We start from the raw sequence: 21,644 nt of genomic DNA, 5'->3' as shown, positions 1-21,644 counted from the left end.
TCCTTATCATGGAGTAGTTCTTACAAACCAGCTGTACCATGAGCCGAAGAAGCCTTTGTCGAATGCAAGGGTGATTTAGATGCTTGGAGCACAGGCTCTGTTGAATGATTATCATTGCTCATACGTTAGCTGGCTCGTGTGGAGATGTTGCCCAGTGTGTAAACACTCACTCTCTTGCAGAGATGTGGTTGGGCTCAGGCACAGAAGCCTACCTGGCTTATAGAGTCATAAAGGACTGAAACAGGCCCTTCAGCCCAACTGATCCACACTGACCAAGAGGCCCCATTTGCTTGTGTTTAGCCCACATCCCTCTAAACCGTTCCTGTCCATGTACCTTTAAATGTTGACATTTCCTCTGGCAGCTCAAGCCATGTACATACCATCCTCTGCATGGAAAGAGTTTGCCTCTCAGGTTCCTATTATACCTTTCCTCTTTCACCTCAAGTTTCTCACTTCCTCTTGCCTATTTTTCCAAACCCTGCACTGATCAGTAGCAATGTATGCATAAGACATCTTGACCCTTTTTTTTCTACTATTGTCTCAGGGTCCGATCAGGTTATGAGTTCCTCGGTTCAGATTTGCCATAGTGGTGTGGGTAAGGACCAGGTTTTAATTTTATACTCCAGCAGGTGTCTTGTGTGAAATCAGAACTGAGCGAAACAGGGCAGAAACACTTTCCAAATTAATATCAAGTGAGCCCTGCTGAAATTGTATGGCCATCAAGCAGGAACAAAGTCAGGGTTGATATCAAAGCTCAAAGTTCGAAGTAAATTTATTTTCAAAGTACACGTATGTCACCATATACTATCCTGAGATTCATTTTCTTTCAGGCATACTCAGTACATACAAAGAAATACAATAGAATCAATGAAAAACTACACACAAACAGATGGACAAACAACCAATGTGAAAAAGAAGACAAACTGTGCAAATACAATAATAATAATTATTATTATTTAATAAACAAACAAATAAATAAATAATACTGAGTACATGAGCTGTTTGAGTCCAGCAAAGTGAATCCATAGATTGTGGAATCAGTTCAGTGTTGAGGTGAGTAAAGTTATCCACGCTGGTTCAGGGGCTTCACGGTTGAAGGGTAATAACTGTTCCTGAACCTGGTGATGTGGGACCTAAGGCTCCCATACCTTCTTCCTGATGGCAGCAGAGAGAGGAGAGCATGGCCTGGATGGTGGGGGTTCCTTGATGATGGATGCTGCTTTCTTGTGGCAACACTCCTTGTAGATGTACTCTCTAATGGGGAGGGCTTTTCCTGTGATGGACTGGGTAGTATCCACTACTTTGAGTAGGCTTTTCCGTTATGGACATTAGTGTTTCCATACCAGGCCATGATGCACTGGTCAGGTCCCTCTAAAGTGCACTGCCATCTTCCCATATGAAGTGAGGGAATGTGATTACTTCCCATTGAACCCCACAAGGACACCTGAGACAGTGACTTGCATGAAGTGGGTGAATAAACAATAATTGACAGCCCATCAGAGAGGTCCGTCAGCCGAACCACTTTTGTACAAGTTTCTAAAGTTCTTGTGTAGATGGAAGGGTTAATTACTGACTGATGCTAAGACTTTGACGTGCTATATTTTCACATGAAAATCTTGTTTTTTTTCCTCTGCGGGACATTTAAATGCAATCATCAATTGGTTATTATTTCAAAACGTTTAGGAAGTTGTTAAGAGGAGATTTGAGGGCTTCGTCACTGTTTATTTAACGAAACGTCGCCTAGGAGAGGAAAAGGAAGCGGCAAGGCTTTGTTAAAAAAAATACCATGCCTAAAAGTCCCAGGAGATTGTCCGGCGACTCTGCTTATCAACGTAAAGAGTTTGACCGAGATTTACAGAGCGAGAGTCACGCTTGAAATAGAGACTGAAATTAAAGTACAATATCTCCGCATTCTTTGGGGTGAAATGTTTACCTCAGATGAACGACGCCACAGCATTGGCTGCCATTATCACAATAGAAAAAGTTTAAGGCATGATTACTTGATCCAAACAATTACACAATTGTTGTTTCAGATTATACTGCCCTTGTGTTTTGAACCCTGCAATTAGTTCACTATTAAGACGGTAATTATACTCTTATTAGTGTGCAAACGTTATTTTAATACATATGTGATAAACAATTGAACTGTCATTAAGGGGATCTTAAACATTAAGTCGAATAACATGATAAATTTAAAATACAGCACAACAAAAAATTCTGCTGTGCGTCACCCCATGATGAGAGGGGAGGAATGGCATTAAAACTTGCCAATCGCACTGTCGCATTCAGAGGAACACGAGAGATTCAGTTCAGCAACAATTGTGTGCAATGCATGATGTATAGAAACCCGATTCTGAGCGTAAAGGTCTGAGCGAGAAACCGTATGTCTGTGAGTGATAGGATGAGTGATTAAGCAATCGTATATAAGAGAGGGAATAAGTGGGTGTGCATTTATGAGAATGTTTATGAGAGAATGAGCGAATGGAAGGACGTGTGTGTGTGTGTGCAGGAAGGTGGGAGTTGGCTACGAGTTTGTCCACAGAAGCAAGTAAATACAATCTGCCTTTTCCCTGCTAAATGCAATCTCAGGTTCACTTTCCCCGGAACCTCCATCCATTAATATATAAAATTAAATCCCCACCCCAATCACCTTGTCATTGCACATATAATTAAATGTAACTACAATTAACCGAATAATAAGCGCCAATTTCCTTGACTCGGGATAACGTTCACAACAATGTCTTCAAATGGGATCTGGGATTGTGGTTTGAACGATTCCTTAGGCTGTTTCTGCGCGTCCTTATTGTTTTAATGATGGGAGTTTTGGGAGGGGTTAGATTTGGAAATCCACGCCCGACTTTCATGTAAATGTTAAAGTTTGCAAATCTCCGCGCCGGGTCCCGCCTCTCAGTAAATGCCTGTCTGAAGATTGGTGTGAGAAAAGTCGACGTAACTCCTCTGCTCCGACGTTGAACACCGGTGGGGCTGCCTTATAAAAGAAGATGTTGAGGACTGTTTCTCCAGGTCAGGGTTTCATGCAGGATAATCATGGGGCTCCTTCAGCACCTCCAGCCCTGCCTGGTCGCCGCTTGCATCTCTACCCTATTACTCCGGGACAGTGTCAGTCTCCCTGAAGGCTGGGGGTCCCTGAAAAACGATGCAACCGAAATCATTCCCGAGTACTCAGAAATTTCCACCGAGATGAGGAATCACAGCGCCAATCAGGCGAAATACGGGGGCAGACGGCGATTCCACTCGTCGCCGATGCGGGGTAAGGATGCAATCTCTGAACTATTGAATCACTAAATATCTCTCGTTAGTTTCGTTGGTAAAATGGGATGGCGGGAGATCTAGTTCGTCCTATGAAAGAAAGTTTCTATGAAAATCCCAATCTGATTTTGTGTTTTGCATATCTAATGCAGTTACTCGTCTTTTCATCTGATCTGCCTATCCCGAAAGCCTCCCCCTTTCTTCAGGAATCCTGTGCCCGTGGTGTCCTTCACCTGAAGCGTCGACGAACACCGCAAGCCGTGTCTTATTAGTGATAACGCGTTGTGAACGTGTGCTAAGTCTGCTAAATGAAATGTGTTCCAAATGTTCTGCTGTAAAAGGGCACATTACTACTCTGCATGGACTTTATTCGCATTCCGAGAATTTTATTGTATTCAGTTAGGTCATTATATATCTCCAATTTATTCTTTAGTCTTGACTCACTGTAAGACTGTTTCCTGATGAGCTAAATGTCACGTCTCAATAAGCTAAATGTCACGTCTCAATTTCAAGATGCTTTGTAGAATTAATTATTCTGAACTACGGTGATTTTTCGTGACTTGAACAGATTTAGGTCCTAAGTGTTCACCTGTTCTTTCAATTATACAGTTTGAATTTAATACCTCTTTTCTAGCGGTACAACTGAGTAAAGAGCCAGGAAGGATAAGATGGAGAAGCATTGCACAAAATAATGGAATCACTTATGTAAACTAATATTATCCAGGTAGTCAAGAGGATTACACACGTGAAATTTGAAGGTGTTGCTAAGAGGGAAGGCCTCCTACACAACCAAAGATATTGAAGCTTGCTTCTCAGTAGCAATTTCCACTTTGTCAAAAAGGGATTTTTAAAAATTTTATTGACTATCTGAAACAGTTATTCTCAGCAAGTCTTTATGCAAATACACTTCACCATATTTGTTTAGGTAGCTTATGGATACCAGTATTTGTGTGGATTTCACTGGGGTCGATGGTGGGTATGTCCATCACAAAGCAGTGCTCAATAGATTTGTTTTTTTTGTTCTAAGGTTGAACAAGCTCAAATTGTAACCTAATCTGTTTAATTATGCAACTAGATATCAGTTTAGTAAGGCAACAGGCATTGCACCATGCCAAATTCAGACCCTTCCCAATCATGTCAGATGCCATCTTTTGTGGCATTCCTCTGGTGAAATGGTTGATGTAAATACAAATTATCACTAACTCTTTCTGACTCTCCACTGAATCGAATCTTCTAGAGAAGCCAGTGAAATCTCTTAAAATTCTTCCCCTCATGTCTCAGCAAGACATCATGGTGTGTTTTGTGAGGAAAGAGGCTTCCTGGCATCAGTTACAATGATTTCAGATGGAAATCCACATATAGATTTAGAGAAAATTTAAAAGATGCACAGATGTGATCAGGTCACCTGTCCACCTCTGCCCCTAGGTTCTTAAACAGAATGATCAAGCGCTAGAGACATCAGAGGAGCAGTTGTCTTAGGAGAGAAGGGGTGGAAGAGGAGGAAATGAGAACACAAGAAAGGAAATAGAAACCCTTGTTATATCGTATTTTTCATAACCTTGAGGCCTCCTAAAGCATGTTACAGTCAAAGAAGTATTTTTATATTAAAATCACCTGTGAAATGGAAGAGAAAAGGCAGTCAAATTTGTGCACAGCAAGCTTCCTCAAGCATTGTGCGTCAGTCATAAATAGCTGTCTCTGTTACAATGTCAAATGAAGAATGTGCATTGGTCAGAATGCTGGGGATGACTCTCTTGCTCTTTAAAATTGTGATCTACTAAATCCAACTCTGTCTCTTCGCCTCTCAATTTAACAGCTCTTAACTAAGGTGGCACTTCATACCAAATGGTATTCTTCCTGCATTGCATTGAGGTGTGAGCCTGGACTTTTATGTTTCCTTCTCTGGAAGGAGTAACAGAAAGGTTCAGCTGGCTAGAAGATGTTTGGAAAAGACCAAAGATTTTTTTGTTTGGATACAACTGTACATTGGAACCATTGTTATTTACATTTTTCATACCTCCCAGACTCTGTCTTCCCTGTTACTTGCTTCTGGGTATGTTTAACATTTCCAGTGCTTAGCTGGTTTTTCATCTGATTTAGCATTTTTTGAACAAAGAACTATTGAGGAACGTCAATTCTATCAAAATAATTAAACTTTTTTTAAAAAAACAAAAGTGTTAATTTTTTTATCAGTTCAGTTCTGATGGAAGATCATTATTAACTTTCTCTCTAAAGATGGTGCAGAGCATTTCTAGTAATTTTATTGCTCACATTTTTAACATCTGCATTATTTTATTTTTGTATACTTGTTATTAATGATTTGATCCATTCCTTTGCAATGCATGTAGTTGCCTGTGTTCTAATGCTAATTAGTCTGCTATGATCCTTTCTCTGTAGGTGCAATAGAGTTCAGTTGCAGAGAGCTGCGATCCACCAGGTACATATCAGATGGCACATGTCGTAGTGTGAAGCCAGTGAAGGAGCTGATTTGCTCTGGTCAGTGTATGCCAGCTCATCTCCTCCCTAACTCCATTGGCCGGGTCAGGTGGTGGAGCAGACATCAGAGCTCTGACTATCGGTGCGTACCAGCTCACACTCGCACCCAGCGTGTTCGACTCGAGTGCCAAAACCAGGAAACAAGGACCTACAAAATCCAAGTGGTGACTTCCTGCAAGTGCAAACGCTATTCCCGCCACCATAACCAGTCGGACAATAAGCAGTTTGGGAAAGATGCAGCTTTTAGGAGGAGAAAGAGCAAGAAGAAGGCAACACGGTCCAAAAGTAGAGGGATAAGCAACCACCATGATCATTCTGACTGATAGAACTTTATATCCAGTGTAATATTATGTTTCACTTTATGAAAGTTTATTATTGGACAGAAAGTCCATTATTGTTCCATTTTCTAAAGCACTTACTCTAAAGTGTGTATAGTTCAACATATAATCAAGATTCTTTTAAATAGTTGGGAACACTGCACTCCCTACTTGGTCTGGGATTAAATATATCCAAATTTGATGAAATATCCTGACCAAAATGTATTATAGGATATCCCACACAAAAATAGCGGAGTTCCCAACTTCCTATTGTAAAACTAATTGTCCATGTTTTATAGGGAACTTGTAAATGCTTGTCTGATATTTCCTCCAGTAGACTCTATAATTACCCTTTAGGATGACTTTTATGTGTGATAATATTTAATGTGGCATACATATTGGATCTGCTAACAGACACAGAACAATTTTCAGTTGTGCTTCATTTGAGCTTGTAACTGTTCTGATCAAATACCAGGATAACCAAAGTAAATGGGGTCCCTTAAATTAATATCATGAACAGTTACTTGTTGATCAGTTAAAATGGAAAGAGGTAACAATGCAACCTTTAGCATTCCTAATCTGGAAAAATAATCAAAATGCAGAAAATATTCATCAGGTTGATCAATCTACAGTGGAGAGAGAAACAGGGTCAACATTTTGAGTTGTTCACAACCCTGATAAATTAAAGTTGTCAACTATTCTGAATGTTTTGAGCTTTTTCTGTTTTTGTTTCAGACTTCCAGCATCTGCAACTTTGTTATACTATTCAGGTTAAAGTTATTTCAGTCTGTAAACAAGCCGCTTGAAGGGCAAAACATTTCTATCACTTAATGTTTTTACCTCAGTAATTTCACATTATCCATAATCAGCAGAGGCTAATGCAAATTCTAATTACCTTCCATCTTGCAAAGGGACACTGACAAGTTTGTAGTAACAAACAGCCAAAAATCGACTTTTAATTTCAGAGGGAGCCCCTGAAGTGTGTGTTAGAGTCTCACTCCTATTTCCAGGTTTCCCTGCCATCTGTGTTAATTCATGAATGCAGACAAAACCTGCTGACCACAAAGGCTATACTCCAGGGTGAAGAGTGAATAAATCATCAAGGAGCCATCTGTAAATTATTACTCATTTTAAGTTTGATTGTATATATTAGATATTTAGTATCAAAAGATTTTCACTACAATTTTTTTTGGGGGGGAAATAATCCCTAGATCCTGAAGTAAATCATGTTACCTACTAATGTCAGGGGAGCTAGGTGGAGGTAAAGCAATCTTTGGCCCTCCTGTGGCAAACCACCTTTGCTCTGTGATCAGCACAGATTTATTTTGATTGTGATTTTCCCCTTCCCTCCCACATTTATTGCATTCTCTGTACTTTGCTTCTTGTATCTACGATCTGAAACAATAAATGTTAAATTGCTGTAAATATTGCAGATATTATACTGCTCAGTTTAATTTAATATCACAACAGGGCATGAATCCACATGAGGCTATTTTGTGAACTTCTGCTTGAAATTTTTTTTTGTATGCAGTTCATTTGTTAAGTTTCCATGGTGTGATGAAATGGTACAGGAAACTATAGTAGCCTCCTAAATGGATTTTGAAATGTGGCAAAAGTGCATAGACACAAGTAATTGTTTTTTAATGATTGTATTTATTTTTCTCATTTAAATTATTTAAAGCACCATGTTTCATGTAGATGTATGAGAACTATTCTTGCCATGTAAAGTATTGTATTATTGCAGACTTTTAAATGTTGTCAAAATAAAGAAGATAAAGCATATACATGTTTCATGTGTCATTAGTATTATCAATTGCTTCAGGCAGATCCATTGCCATTGTCTGGCAAAAAATGGTACATTAAGCAACATCTTCTGGCTCTTGACTACTGTGTATTCAATATCTGCATAATCTTGCCCAAAAATAGAATTTCTTAATAAAATAGTTATGAGGCATAATGTTGCTGGCATTTAATGTACCATGTAAGTCAGTTATATTTGCCTACTATAATATTATTAAATATTGCTTGGGGCCTAAATTGCTGGAGTTTAGAATAAGTGGGGGATCTCATTGAAACCTACTGACTATTGAAAAGCCTAGCGTGGACTTGGAAAGGCTATCCCCAATAGTGGCAGAGTCTAGGACCAGAGGGCACAACCTCCGAATACAAGAATGTCCTTTTAGAACAGAGATGAGGAATTTCTATAGCTAGCGGGAGGTGAATCCGTGGAATTAATCGCCAGATGGCTGTGGAGGCCAAGTCATTGAGTATATTTAAAGCAGAGGTTGATAGATTCTTGATTAGTAAGGGCATCAAAGGTTACAGGGAGAAGGCAGGAAAATGGGGTTGAGATGGATAGTAAATCAGCCATGATTGAATGGCCCAGCAGATTTGATGGGCTGAATAGCCTAATTTTGCTTCTATTTCTCATAGTCTTATTATCATTGCCATATCACATGATATTTGTTATTTTGCACCAGTTCTGCGTACTTTTTTCTAAAACCTCTGAGATAGAGGACCAGAAGTTCTGGAAAGCTGTGCTGTCTGTGATCTACCAGTTGAACAGGACAGCACAGAGTGATCTGCAGATCTTTTTATATCTGGGTATGAGGATTTTAATGAGCCACCTCTTTTTCTGAGCCCTTTGATTATAGAGTGTTGAGTGAACAATTTGGAAGAAGTCTGAGTATTGTTCGCTCATAATTAAAGGATCATTCACTGGATCAGAAGATGGTCTTGAGGGATATCAAAGCAAAAACGAGGCATTCTAGCTCTTGACCTAATAGAGTTACTCATCTACATTCATCGCCTTTGACTGCAGCAGGAATAGATACTGTGTACTTTAATGGCGTCCCTCTTACTGTCCCCTGCTGTATGAACACCTTTGTGAATAAGGTACCCTTTGATGTTCACTCTGTTTGATTCACACCAATGCACTGGGTTCTCAAGAGTTTCACTTTTCTCCAACCCTGTGCATGCCCTTTTAAGTTCCTTCTATTTTTTCGGGGGGGGGGGGGCGGGTAGAGATGTAGTCAACATTTTTACATTCCACATCCCCCTATCAAATTCTGGTCTTCCTGTAGGCGGCTGTGGTCAGTGATTTTGCCCATGATACTGTAATTGGCCATATCAACAACAATGATGAGACAGAGTTCAGGAAAGAGATTGGAAACCTCACGTTATGGTGTCAGAGCAGCAACCTAGCCCTTAAAATCAACAAGGTGAAAGAGATAGCTGTTCATCTAAGGAAGTTGGGGAAGTGAACAGAAACTTGTCCTCATCTATGGAGCTGATTTAGAGATGACTAACAGCTGTAGGTTCCTGGGTATACATATCACCAGCAACCTCACCAGGTCCCTTTGCACTGATGCAGAGATCATGAAAGCATATCAGCATATTCAGGTTCTTAGGCATATGAGGATTCAGCACAACCACAAGGATTCTCTCAAACTTTTACAGATGTGCTATCAAAAGTATCCTGACAGGTTGCATCTCAGTCTGGTATGGCAACTGCTCTCTGGCCTGACAGAACCAACAGAGAGTAGTAAACACTGGCCCCTCCATCACTGACTTATCACTGTCTTCCATCCAGTCTAACTTCACCGGCTTTGCTCCAGGAAGGCCAACAGTATCGTCAAGGATGCCCGCTGCCCAGGTCATTCCCCTTTCTTTTTCCTACCTTCTGGGAGAAAATACAGGAGTTTGAAAGCAAAGATGTCTAATCTTAAAAATGGTTCTTCCCCAGTGCTATCAGACTTCAGAACCAATCACCTCTTTCACACCCTCTTCTGGATGATGCTGCCACATACTTACACTCTTAGCTTTACCTCCCTCAGTTGTTTTGCTGTTGCCACTTTAATGTTCTTTTTTGCTCTACTCGGATTGCACTATGACCTTCAAACTATTCTGCTATTTTGTGCTCATCATTGTACGTATTGTTGTATTTAATATTTCTTTGAGTGCTATTTATTCTGTGAGCTTCAAGTGAACAAGGGATTTCATTGCACCCTGGTGTATATGACAATAAACTAAATTAATCTATCTGCCTTGCAATAGGCTGAGGTGCATCCCTGATCATCCCAGAGTGTGAGTTCCATTGTGGTGAATTGGCGGCTTTTCTGAGGGGAAGCCAGTATAGACATTGATCACCACAGATTCTTTAAATTTCAAAATTAGATTTTATTCATGACAAAAAATATACAAAGGAAGAAAGAATGCAGAAAACAGCTGCATTTGTGGTTGGAATTCAGTAATGCAAACTTTATAGAGAAAACAAGACACAAATAAGCATTGCACCATTGCCGCTCATGTGGGTCCCTGAGGTAATACACTCTGTTTATTCAAATGGCTTCCCCATCCAACTCTGCCACTCCATGTGTGCTAGTGGAAGTAGCCTAGACAGTGGTCTTATTCCAGAGACTCAGCATTGGCTGCACTGGGCTTCAGTGTGCCCCCTCAGCATTTACTCCTACAGCCTGGACTGTGCCAGTTGGAAGCATTCCCTTACAGATATCTCGCTATGCTAGAAGGCCAACAAGTTTTGGACAGAGTAAAGGGTGTCCTTTATTGAGCTGATGACGTTCCAGAAGCACTTGATGTCTGTTTCAGCATGTGTCCCTGAGAACAGCACATAGATCAGAGAGACCTCTGTTTTGCAACTGCGGCGATGAACTGGGACACAGATCCCTGCATCTATCTCCACAACTTCTTAGTAGATCTGCAATCTGTAAAGAGGTGGGTAATTGTTTCTTCTCCACTGCAGCCGTCCTAAGGGCTGTGTACATTGGAAGTGATATGTTGACTGTAGAGCCATATCACCCCCAAGATCTAACTGGAAGGACACCTCTCACCACCAGCCAAGTGAGGTCTTGGTGCTTGTTGGCCAGATCTGGCAATGGAGCATTCTGCCAGATGATTTAGACTGTTTGCTCAAGGAAAAAATCTACAGAGTCCTCTGTGTCCCTGTCCTGCAGTGTCTGCAGTACATTCTGCGCTGACCACTTCCTGATGGACTTGTGGTCAAAGGTGTTTACTTGGAAGAACTCTTCCACAAAGGACAGATATTGTTCATTAAATGGGACAAGCCTACTTTCCTCAACATCAGGGACAGACAGAACATCAGCATGTAGTGAGTCTTGGTGCTCACATACTTTGGGTGCACACACCAACTGATACAGCCACATACAAAGGTGTTCATTAGGATGAAGGCAACATTGGGTATACTTTTGCTAACATTCTCTTGAGCCTTTCACATTGTGACCCATCAAATTCACTCCATTCTTGAACCCCCGATCAGTGCAGATGAATAAGTGGTTTAGTATTTGTAAAAGAAAGACCTGAATCTGTTCAGCACTCTTCACAAGCCTAGAACGTCCTAGTGCACCTTAAAGTCAAGTGAAGTCTTTTGATTGGTGTCACTTTAGTAATATAAGAATTGTAAGGGCCAAATTGGGCAGATAATGATCAGATAATCTGTTTTACAATTGTTGGTTATGGTATATTATTAACCAAAGTGTTGGGAAGAATTGCCTTCAAAAAAGGATAACTGAGAGGATAGACGGGGACATTGATTAATGTTTCACCTGAAAGACTTAACCTTTGACAGTATAGTGCTGCCTCAGTCCCACAAATATGTGCCTAATCATTATGCTTAAATCACTTCAATGTAATTTGAACTCACAAACATTTGACGTTGAGGCAAGAATACTGTCTAATGAATTTTAATTGCTCTGATAGCAAAGTACCTAAGAATTCACCTAGCATATATTTTATGATGGTTCCTTAAGGTTGTTATAGCTGGGACTGGTAATGGGGACAAGGTCCCACTACCTATTAAATGCTTCCAATGGTGTGTGCCTCAATTAGCCTCTGACAACCAAGTCCAGCTGCTGGCTTTCACGTGTGGCTTAGCTACTTAGCCTGGCTGAACCGTTTCTCCTGACAGGAGAACGGGCAAAGGTGGGTTACTGACACCTTAAAACCAGTCGCTTCCGGCAGATGGGGCTTGTCAGCTGTGGTTGGCAGCTCATCTTGAAGAAGGAAAACTTTGCTCTGAAACCTCTACTACCTTGCGGCTATATCTACTCATGGGGAAGGCTTTGGGAGTAAACCTCAAGGGAAAAATCCAAAGCTGAAGTTCCTAAGGCAGTCCTACGTTGAGTTCAACACTGACTGGCAACTCCTGCAACGCTGCTGGTGCCAAACTGTATTGGTCTCTGCCATTCCTTTGGGTTCATCAGATGGATGGAGAGGGCAATAGCTTGTTCTCCATGCTGTACTGCCCAGGCTTGAGTATCTAGATAGTTAGGACACAACATCCTTGGTCGACCCTGACCGATGGAGGCTTATTCATATTGTGAACAATTAAACAATTAAAAGGAAGAGATGGAATATCTCCATTCTTACTTTTAGTAAAGACCATGAGTGCCAAAGCCCGAGCTATCCTAAATGTTTATAACTACCTTCAACCACAGTTTCAGGTGAATGATCCACTTCAATGTTCATCTGAGATCTGAAATAATATAGAAGCCAAATTTGACCGAATTTTATTTCCTACTCCACGTCACGAAAGGACTGCTTTCATGAAATATGGTAAAGTTTATTCAATCATCAACAGTCCGGCTTAATTTCCTTGAGTCAAATAGCAACATAAGTACAATGGGTAACAGAGCAGACCAGAGACACAGTATATGAGGAGAGTGACTTCTTGCACCTCCTGAGGAAGATATCCCCCAATGCTGTTGCAGATGGAGTTGTGGGAATTAGAGCTGACTGAGATAGTGTAAATTCCTGTCCAGGATGATGTGTAACTCAGACAAGGACTTGCAGGTGGTGGTATTCCTGTGTTCCTTCTTTCTTTGTCATTAATTTACTTTGAACTTGGAACTTCCTCATTCTTGGTGCTGGAGGTTTTAGGTGTATGCAGTATTATTGGAATTTCCTGGATGAGTAATTGCAGAGTACTATGTATATACTACACACTGCAGCCATAATGGACCAGTGCGAGGGGGAAATGAATGCTTAGGATAGAAGAATTGGGGTGGGTAGGGGTTACCAATCAAATGGGATGCTTTGCCTTGTAGAGGGTAGAAATGCTTTAGGTTGTTAGAAGGTAAGTCACTCTCCTCATATACTGTGTCTCTGATCTGCTCTGTTACCCATTGTACTTATGTTGCTATTTGACTCAAACTTCTTAACAGTAGTGAGACCTTGTTGATGATCCAATACCACTGAATGCCCAGAGGTAATTGGTCAGACATTCCCTTCATGAAGATGATCATTGTTTGGCCCTGATGCAGGCATGGACTAATTTATTTGTTTTAAAGTTACAAATGTAATTATTAAATAACCCTAATATCAGAGCTTCAGATGAGGCAGCTGCTGTTGGTTGGGCCTCACTCTAAGGAATTAATGCAACAATATCCTGGGGCCAAGATGATGGGCCTTCAACAGCTTTGCTTGTTTGTGTGAGCCACAGAGTCATAGAGAACTACAGCACGGAACCAGGCCCTTAGGCCTATCTAGTCCATGCCAACCTGTTTTTTGCTGCCTAGTCCCATCCACCACACCCGGATATGACCTTCTATGCCCCTCTAATCCATACACCAATCCAAATGTCTCTTAAATGTTGCGATTGAATCCTTATCCACCACCTCCGCTTGCAGCTTGTTCCACACTCACACCACTCTCGAAGTGAAACAGCTTCCACTCAGGTTCCTTTTAAATATTTCACCTTTCACCTTAAACCTATGACCTCTAGTTCTACTCTCACCCAACCTGAGGGGAAAAGCCTGTTTGTATTTACCCTATGTATGCCCCTCATAATTTTGTGTACCTTGATAAAGATCTCCTACTCTCCACAGAATAAAGTCCTAACACAGTCAACCTTTCCCTGTAACTCATCCTGTGGAAAGAAGTTCCTATGATTTGCATTGATTTCCATTTTAACTAGGGCTCTGTGATGTCAAATTGCTTCAATATCAAGGACAGTGACTCTCACCTCACCTCTAGAGTGTGGTTCTTTTGTTCTTGTTTGTAATAGAATTGCTTCTCTGTGGATTGTCACCTTGTCGTGGTGGAGAAACTTGTGTGGTCCTGTGATCCCGAGAGCAATGCCGTCTGGAGCTATGCTCCTGGTAGGGTCACCCATGGCGGTAAGGTCGAAGGTGAGGTCCCTGACAAAGAACAATCCAAACAAGATCTCAACAGTGAAACAGGCGGACGAAGTTACTTCGAGCTCAACGGCTGTGAAGGCGGATGAAGGCTGCAACAAATCCATCAGCTCCAATCGTCGTGGTTTCCATGCCATTGGAATCAGCTGGTTGATTTGTGAAGTGTCGTGTGCTTCTTGGAGTGCAACATCAAGTACACGTTAAACAAATACACGCACAGGCATCTTCACTCTGTGGGCCACTTCTTCAGAACGAAGACCATCATCCTCGACCTCGAGGGATAGTCATGACGACGACGAATAGAATTGGGTCGACACCTCGATGTGTGCAAAACCAAGATAGAACACTGGTGACATTTGCTTCAGGACAAGCTACATCTTCAGCCAAGCTGCTCCCGTACAGCTGCAAAACCAGTATCGACCTGACCTGATGGAAAACTACTCAAGGACGTCCTGTCCATAGAAGTCAGAACAAATCTAATTAAGCCACTTATGACCCAAACAGTCTACTATCAATTATTAGCAAAGTGATGCATCATCAAAACCAAATGGATCTTCATCGGCAGTAACGCGTTCACCGAGTTCAGAATCAGCTTTATTACCACTGACATGGATATCACTGTCGTGGAATTTGTTGTTTTGTGGCCACAGTACAGAGCAGGATATAAAAAATATTACTATAAGTTACAATAAAATATAAATAGGCAAAAGAGGAATATTGAGGTAGTGTTCATAAGCTGTTCAGAAAACTGATGGCAGAGGGGCGGAAGCTGTTCCTAAAACATTGAGTGTTTGTCTTCAGGCTCCTGTATCTCCTCTGATGGTAGTAATGAGAAGGGGCATGTCCTCTATGGTGAGGGCCCCTAATAATGGAAGGCACATTCTTCAGGCACAGCCTCTTGGAGATGTCCCCAATGGTGAAGGCTGACGTCCATGGTAGAGCTGGCTGAGTCTACAGTCCTCTGCAGCCACTTTCAACCCTGTGTATTGGAGCCTTCATACCAGACAGTCATGCAGCCAGAATGCTCTCCACGGTACATCTGTAGAAATTTGCGAGCGTCTTTTGTGATATACCAAATCTCCTTGCAAAGAGTATACAGCTCCAGTAATCAGTGCAGATTTCATCCAAATACAAACAAAAGTTGAAGTCTAGAGGCGAGGTGAGAGTGACTGTGTTTGTTTTTATTATTAGGATATGTGTGCATTGGAAATTGCCATTGCCTTTGAGCCAAATAGTTTGCTGGATTATTTCAGAAGGTCATTTGAGAGTCACATATATGCCAGATCAGGCAAAGAAAACAAAATCTCATTCCCTAAAGTGGCATTAGTGAAACAGATGGGATTTTATAAGATTCCTGTGGTTTCATGGTCCTTTTAGGTTTTGCTAAAAGGAATTTTGATAAATTTAACTTTAATTTCCCAGATTGCTGTGGTAAAATTTAACTTCATTTCACCATATCTATAGAAGCAGTTCTGGCTTAGCAGTCTTGTCATACATCTACCATACCTCCACACTCTCTTTTGGCAAGACAGGAACCATCTACCATCAAGAATCCCATGGGGAAATGTCTGTGGTTATTGAAGACTAATCACCTCATTCCGAGTAAATGGCTTTCAAGGTTCCTCAGGGAAGTGTCCAAAGGTAAGAATTGGGTCATTTTGTTGATGACTATGTTTACAACTCCACAGTTAATGTAGCAATCTATATTGTATGTAGCAAGAGATGAAGCATATTCCAGAGTTAGTTGAATCAATGCTATACAAGTGAAGGTAGCAATGCAATCTTCTGAGCTCCTATTTATATTCAACTTCATTTCCTTTGCTTGATCCACCAGCACCAACATCCTGGGTCGTTATTGACCAGAAACCTGACTGGTCCAGCTACGGATATAGAATCTCTTGCTCGAACATGTCAAAGTCATATTTTTTGCTTGTCAAGTTTCTCACCTCCCAACTCCTCAACTTCCATCAAAAGAAACATGGGAAAGTGGGAACATGTGCTGCTTTTCTGTATTTGATCTGTGACCTAACTATGCAGAAGGATATTCTTCCATGTCCCTTATTGCCGTTAGTTTAAAAAAATCCATCCATTGCAAATTTAAAAAATAACAATTAGCATAAATTACTGTTTGCAGATAGATGTTTGTACTCAGCCTGTACTGTACGTGCTTCTCCAAATTCTCTCCTGAAAGGCCTGGCTTTGGTTTGAACACTATCTCTAGTTCCATTTTCTTCAAGCAGCAGAAATGGTTTCCCTTCATTTCCCTTGTAGTTTCCCTAATTACTTTAACACCATCACTTACACTTCTGAATTCCCTGGACAAATAATTTCTGCTCATATCTGCAACTATACCTGTTCTAATGCTGTAAGTTTTAACGTATTGCACTGTACCGCTGCTGCAAAAGAACAGATTTCACAACCTATGTCAGTGATAATAAACCTGACTCTGACTCTGATATCCTGCAAAGCAGACGACAACAAAACCTCAGCAAGTATATCCTGAGTCCCTGTTGGCCTATCAAAACCAGATGAGTAGTAGAATATACAGGGTTGTGGGAGAGTTGGTGGGAATGTGGGGAGAATAAAATGGCTTAGGTTAAGATTAGTGGAAAAATGCATGCTTGATGATCAGTTCACACTCCGTGGGTTGAAGAGCCTTTATCCATGCTGTATCTCTCTATAACTGAGCAACAATGAAGACGCTCTATGCAACGCAGGGTTGTGCAACGACATGCCATCAATCACTGAAGCAATGAGCTGACTCTTGGCTGCCCTGTAGTCTGGTCCAGCCATTGAAAAATCTTCATGGGAAACAGCCATGTCTTAAGGCCATAGCACACCACAGAGCTGAAATCTTTAAAAACCTCAGGCTTATCACCATGTGAAGAAAAACTGATGCCATGCTGATATAAAGTAAATCTTGTAAACAAATGTAATGATATGCCTTGTACTGCGAATGGTGAAATTTGAATGCTTCATCCCATATATTTGCAAATTTTATGATTAAGGTACAATATATTTTTGGAAAGAACTTTTGAAATCTTCTGACCGGATTAACCTTCACAATTCAGATATTTACTAATTCTCATCTCTTTCTCAGTTCCTTCATTTGTAGTAAAGAGTTGTTTAGCTCCAGGTTCCAACAAACAATATGTTAAACTTGCCTCTTTTGCTTTGGAGACGTAGGAAGATCTGATATCTTTTTCTATCATTTTCTCAATTTCAAATATCCAGTGTTTATAATCTTTGTTTCATGTTAACCATACAGTGAATATAATAAGATGGATAAAAAGAAGAATAAATACTTTAACATCCTGATTTTAATTAAGCAATTAACAAAATAGAAATATTTACAGCAAAAATCATGACACTCCAAATGTTAGTCAATTGACACATAGATCTTAACTAGTTAGATAAAGGCATTTTTTGTTTTAAAAATGTAAGTTTAAATCTTTCACTTTTATTCTGTGCTATCAGTGTCATGTTGCTGACAGCATGATTTCCTCTGCTTTGTTTAATCAAATGATAAAGAAGAGCTGATATCAATAAAAATGCCATTGCATTGACAGAAAACAGGACCTAATTCCTTCTATGGCACTATTTACTTAATGCTTTACATTAGAGTGATTGGTGACTTAATAACTGCTTTGGAAATATCTCCTTACATGATACCCAATATTGAAAACACATGTCTGGATAGGAGCTATGAATTACTATAGTTTTTCTATGTTATGGGATTCATATTTTCCAAGGTTGGAAGGTATGGAAAATTGGCTCTTCTTTGCAGAAACTATTTAATGTTCAAAGATTGCACAACGAATCACAAAAACATTCTCTACACTTGATAGGAGAAAAGCTAATCACTTCATCAACATACCAATGCAAGACAGTAAATGAAATCCATGTTAGCCTGAGTAAAATCTGTAGAGGCTTTAAAAGTATCACAAAGACCTGCAGGTTCATATCAAGCTGTTGTGTTCTTTTGTTTAGAAATAGATTTAGAATGAGCATTTTGAGGGCTCCAGTCAAACTGCATTTTATAGAATGCAAAGGTTATTCAATTGCACTTAAGTTTGCTTCCTTTAATGAGATACTTGAGCTAATGCTCAAGGCTATCTTTAAAATGGAAGTGTATTTCTGAAATGTGTACTTCATATGCGTGCGATGGAATAGGATCAAGTCCAGAAGATAGGTCTTCAGTGGTGAACATTCCGGAGCAATGGAATCAATTTCCACTCCAGCATAAAATTTTCTTTGGCTCCAAGAGCCAAACATAGAATTACCCCGATTGGCTCTTAATGATGTATTGAGCTCCTCTCAAATTCAGCTCAGAGTTGAAGTCATTCCTCCTGGGTGCTGACTCTACTAATCTTCCTGACAATTGCATTTCTCTGTGACTGAAGCTACTATGAAGGAGGCAGCCTTATACAGCATATGCAAGCATCTCAACAACGAACAAATGTTCAGTCTGAGGCATTGCAGTTCATTTGTGAGAAGTACACTGGGAATAAAGATTAAGGGGGAATTCAGTGTTGAGGTGACCTTTATGCCTTGGATCAGTATAGTAATGTTAGTAGATCAGTTTACTTTCTCTAATAGTTCACTCACTAATTGTATTTTGAAGAATCCCTGAAGCTTATGCCACATTTGTTTTTGGGAACTACAATTAAGAAATTTGTCTCAATTACAATTTTGACACTGTGGCTGACAGTGAGAAAGAGTGGTTTAGGCAGGTAAAGTGTATGGTAACCAAATTGGGGAGGGTGAACATGGCAAAGAAGTACACAATAAAGAGTCAAATACTTTTTTAAGTGTAAAGGAACAAAGGGACCTTTGGATGCATGTCCTGAAATCCCTGATGTTGAAATAAATAAGGTGGTTAAGAATGCATACAGGATTCTTGCCTTTATTGACTGAGTTAAAGAATACAAAAGGCAGGAAGTTTTGCTAGAAATATGTAAAATGTTGGTATAGGACACAGCTAGAATACTGTGTACTCTGAGATTTGTTAACACTAGAGAGAGTGCAAAGAAGATTTATAAAGATATTGTCAGGGCTGCAGAATTATAGTTATGAGCTGAGACCATCTAGGGAGTTGTTTATTTTTGTTTGAAACAAAGGAGTCTGAGGGGAGATTTAATTGTGGTAGATACAATTATGAAGGACTAAGGTAGTAAAATGAAAGCAGAGAGATCAGTAAACATGAGCAAAATTTTGAGTTAATTGGTTAAAGGATTAGATCACATAACTATAAGATATAATGTAGAAGCAGAGTTAGGCCATTCAGCCCATCAGGTCTGCTCTGCCATTTGATTGTGGCTGATTTATTTTCCCTCTCAACCCTATTCTTCTATTCCCTGTAAGCCCTGACACCCTGACTCATCAAGAACCTATCAATCTCACCTTTAAATATACCCAGTGACTTGACCTCCACAGCTGAATGTGGCAATGAATTTCACAGATTCATAACCCTTTGGCTAAAGAAATTCCTCCTCATTCTGTTCGAAAGCAATGTCCTTCTATTCTGAGGCTGAGTCCTATGGTCCAAGACTCTCCCACTATTGGAAGCATCCTCTCCCCATCCACCCTCCAACCGCTGCTACTGTGTGATCCAGAATCTCCAGAGGGGAAGGCCCCGAATCCTTGGCTTGTTGCTCGGCGGCCGGGAACGAGATCGAAGCGCTCAGCAGAGATGGTGCTTGGTGCTCGGTGTCAGAGGGCTGGTCGGAGGGTCAAAGTTTTCTGACGGACTCAAGAGTCGGCTGTGGTCGGGTGCTGCATCGGCAAGTTTGCAGTGCTGGAGGTTCATGGCAGGGAGAGTTTTTCTTCCTTCTACCATCGGCGTGAGATGATGGGCTATCGAGACTTTGAGACCTTTTTTTTACCATGCCCATAGTCTGCTCTTTATCGAATTACGGTATTGCTTTGCACTGTTGTAACCATATGTTATAATTATGTGGTTTTTGTCAGTTTTAGTCTTGGTCTGTCTTGTGTTTCTGTGATATCATACTAGAGGAACATTGTATCATTTCTTAATGGATGCATTACTAAATGACAATAAACGAGGATTGAGTGTCCTCATAATCTAATCTAATCTAATTTAGGCCTCTCAATATTCGATGGGCTTAAATGAGATTCCCCCTCATTCTTATAAAATAACATACAAGTGTGGCAGATAATTGGAAAGTTGAAACTTCATTAAATGGATTGCTTCTGCATGCACATATCGCGCACATTGCTCCATTTTCTGCATGTGCCTTTAAGAGCCTCTTAAACTCATCCATTGTACCTGCCCCACCATCACTCCTGGCCGCACATTCCAGACACCCAACACCGTGGAAAATAAAAACTGAACCACACACCTCCTTTTAACCCATCTCCTCTGAACATAGCTGCATATGCTCTAGTATTTGACATTTCGGCCCAGGATAAAAGATACTGACTGTACATCAATGCCTCTCAACTTTCTAAACTTGTATCACATCTCCCATCAGTTTCTGCTGTTACCAAGTTTGTCTTACATCCCTTTGTAGTGCATGCCCTCTGATCCGAGCAGCATTGTGGTAAACTTCTTCGGCACCCTCTCCAAAGCCTCCACATCCTTACTGTAACCGACAACCAGAAATGAATGCAATCATCCAGGTGTAGCCTCACCAGCTATATAACCCTGGCCATTCTCTCTTCTCCCCTCTCCCATTGGGCAGAAGATACAAAAAGCATGGAAGTATGGGCCAACAGACTGCTTCTGTTATAAGACTATTAACTAGTTCCCTCGAACAATACGATGGCCTTTTGACCTCACAATCTTCCTCATTATGACCTTGCACCTTATTGTCTGCCTGCACTGCACTCTCTCTGTAAATGTAACACCTATTCTACATTTTTGTTATTTTACCCTCATCCCAACTCAATCATTGTGTAATGATTTGATCTGTGTGAAGAGTTTGCAAGACCAGCTTTTCACTGTACCTTGGTACGTCTGACAATAATGAACTGATTCGGGTGGCATGGTGGGGTCGTGGTTAGCACGGTGCTACTGCAGCACTGACAGCCTGCTTTCAATCCCGCTGCTGTCTCTGGGGAGATTGTGTGACCGTGTGGTGTTCCTCGGGTTCCTCCCACATTCCAAAGATGCATGAGTCAGTAGCTTAATTGGTTACTTGAGGTTAATTGGGCGGCACAAGCTCGTAGGGCTGGAAGGGCCTGTCACTATGCTGTATCTTTAAATAAATAAATAACTCACTGGCTCTTGAACTCATTGCCTCAACTAAGAAAGGCAGGCATGCTGTAAGCCTTCTTTATCACGCTGTCGACCTGTGTAGCCGCTTTCGGGGGCTATGGTCTTGGACCACAAGTTCCCTCTGTGCATCACTGTGAAGGGTTATGCCAT

The 21,644-nt window shown here is 40.7% G+C and overlaps 1 protein-coding gene across 2 annotated transcripts in view; it reads left to right on the top strand.

Annotated features, from left to right (window-relative positions):
- Positions 1-7,859, top strand: part of dusp3a (dual specificity phosphatase 3a) — a 51,103-nt gene extending 43,244 nt beyond the window's left edge. The window contains exons 1-2 of one of the 2 annotated variants that reach the window (XM_063037920.1): positions 2,989-3,271; positions 5,668-7,859. In XM_063037920.1, coding sequence (XP_062893990.1) covers positions 3,049-3,271; positions 5,668-6,089 — 645 coding nt within the window. In that variant the 5' untranslated portion in view covers positions 2,989-3,048 and the 3' untranslated portion in view covers positions 6,090-7,859. Of the gene's footprint in view, positions 1-2,988; positions 3,272-5,667 lie in introns of those variants that run through there. The other variant, XM_063037919.1, reaches the window with a different exon arrangement.
- The last annotated feature ends 13,785 nt before the right edge of the window (positions 7,860-21,644 follow it).

This window comes from Mobula hypostoma, chromosome X1, assembly GCF_963921235.1.
Source record: "Mobula hypostoma chromosome X1, sMobHyp1.1, whole genome shotgun sequence".
Classification (NCBI taxonomy): domain Eukaryota; kingdom Metazoa; phylum Chordata; class Chondrichthyes; order Myliobatiformes; family Myliobatidae; genus Mobula; species Mobula hypostoma.
The sequence above is the reverse complement of the archived record's forward strand: the minus strand, read 5'-3'. Positions and strand labels throughout refer to the sequence as shown.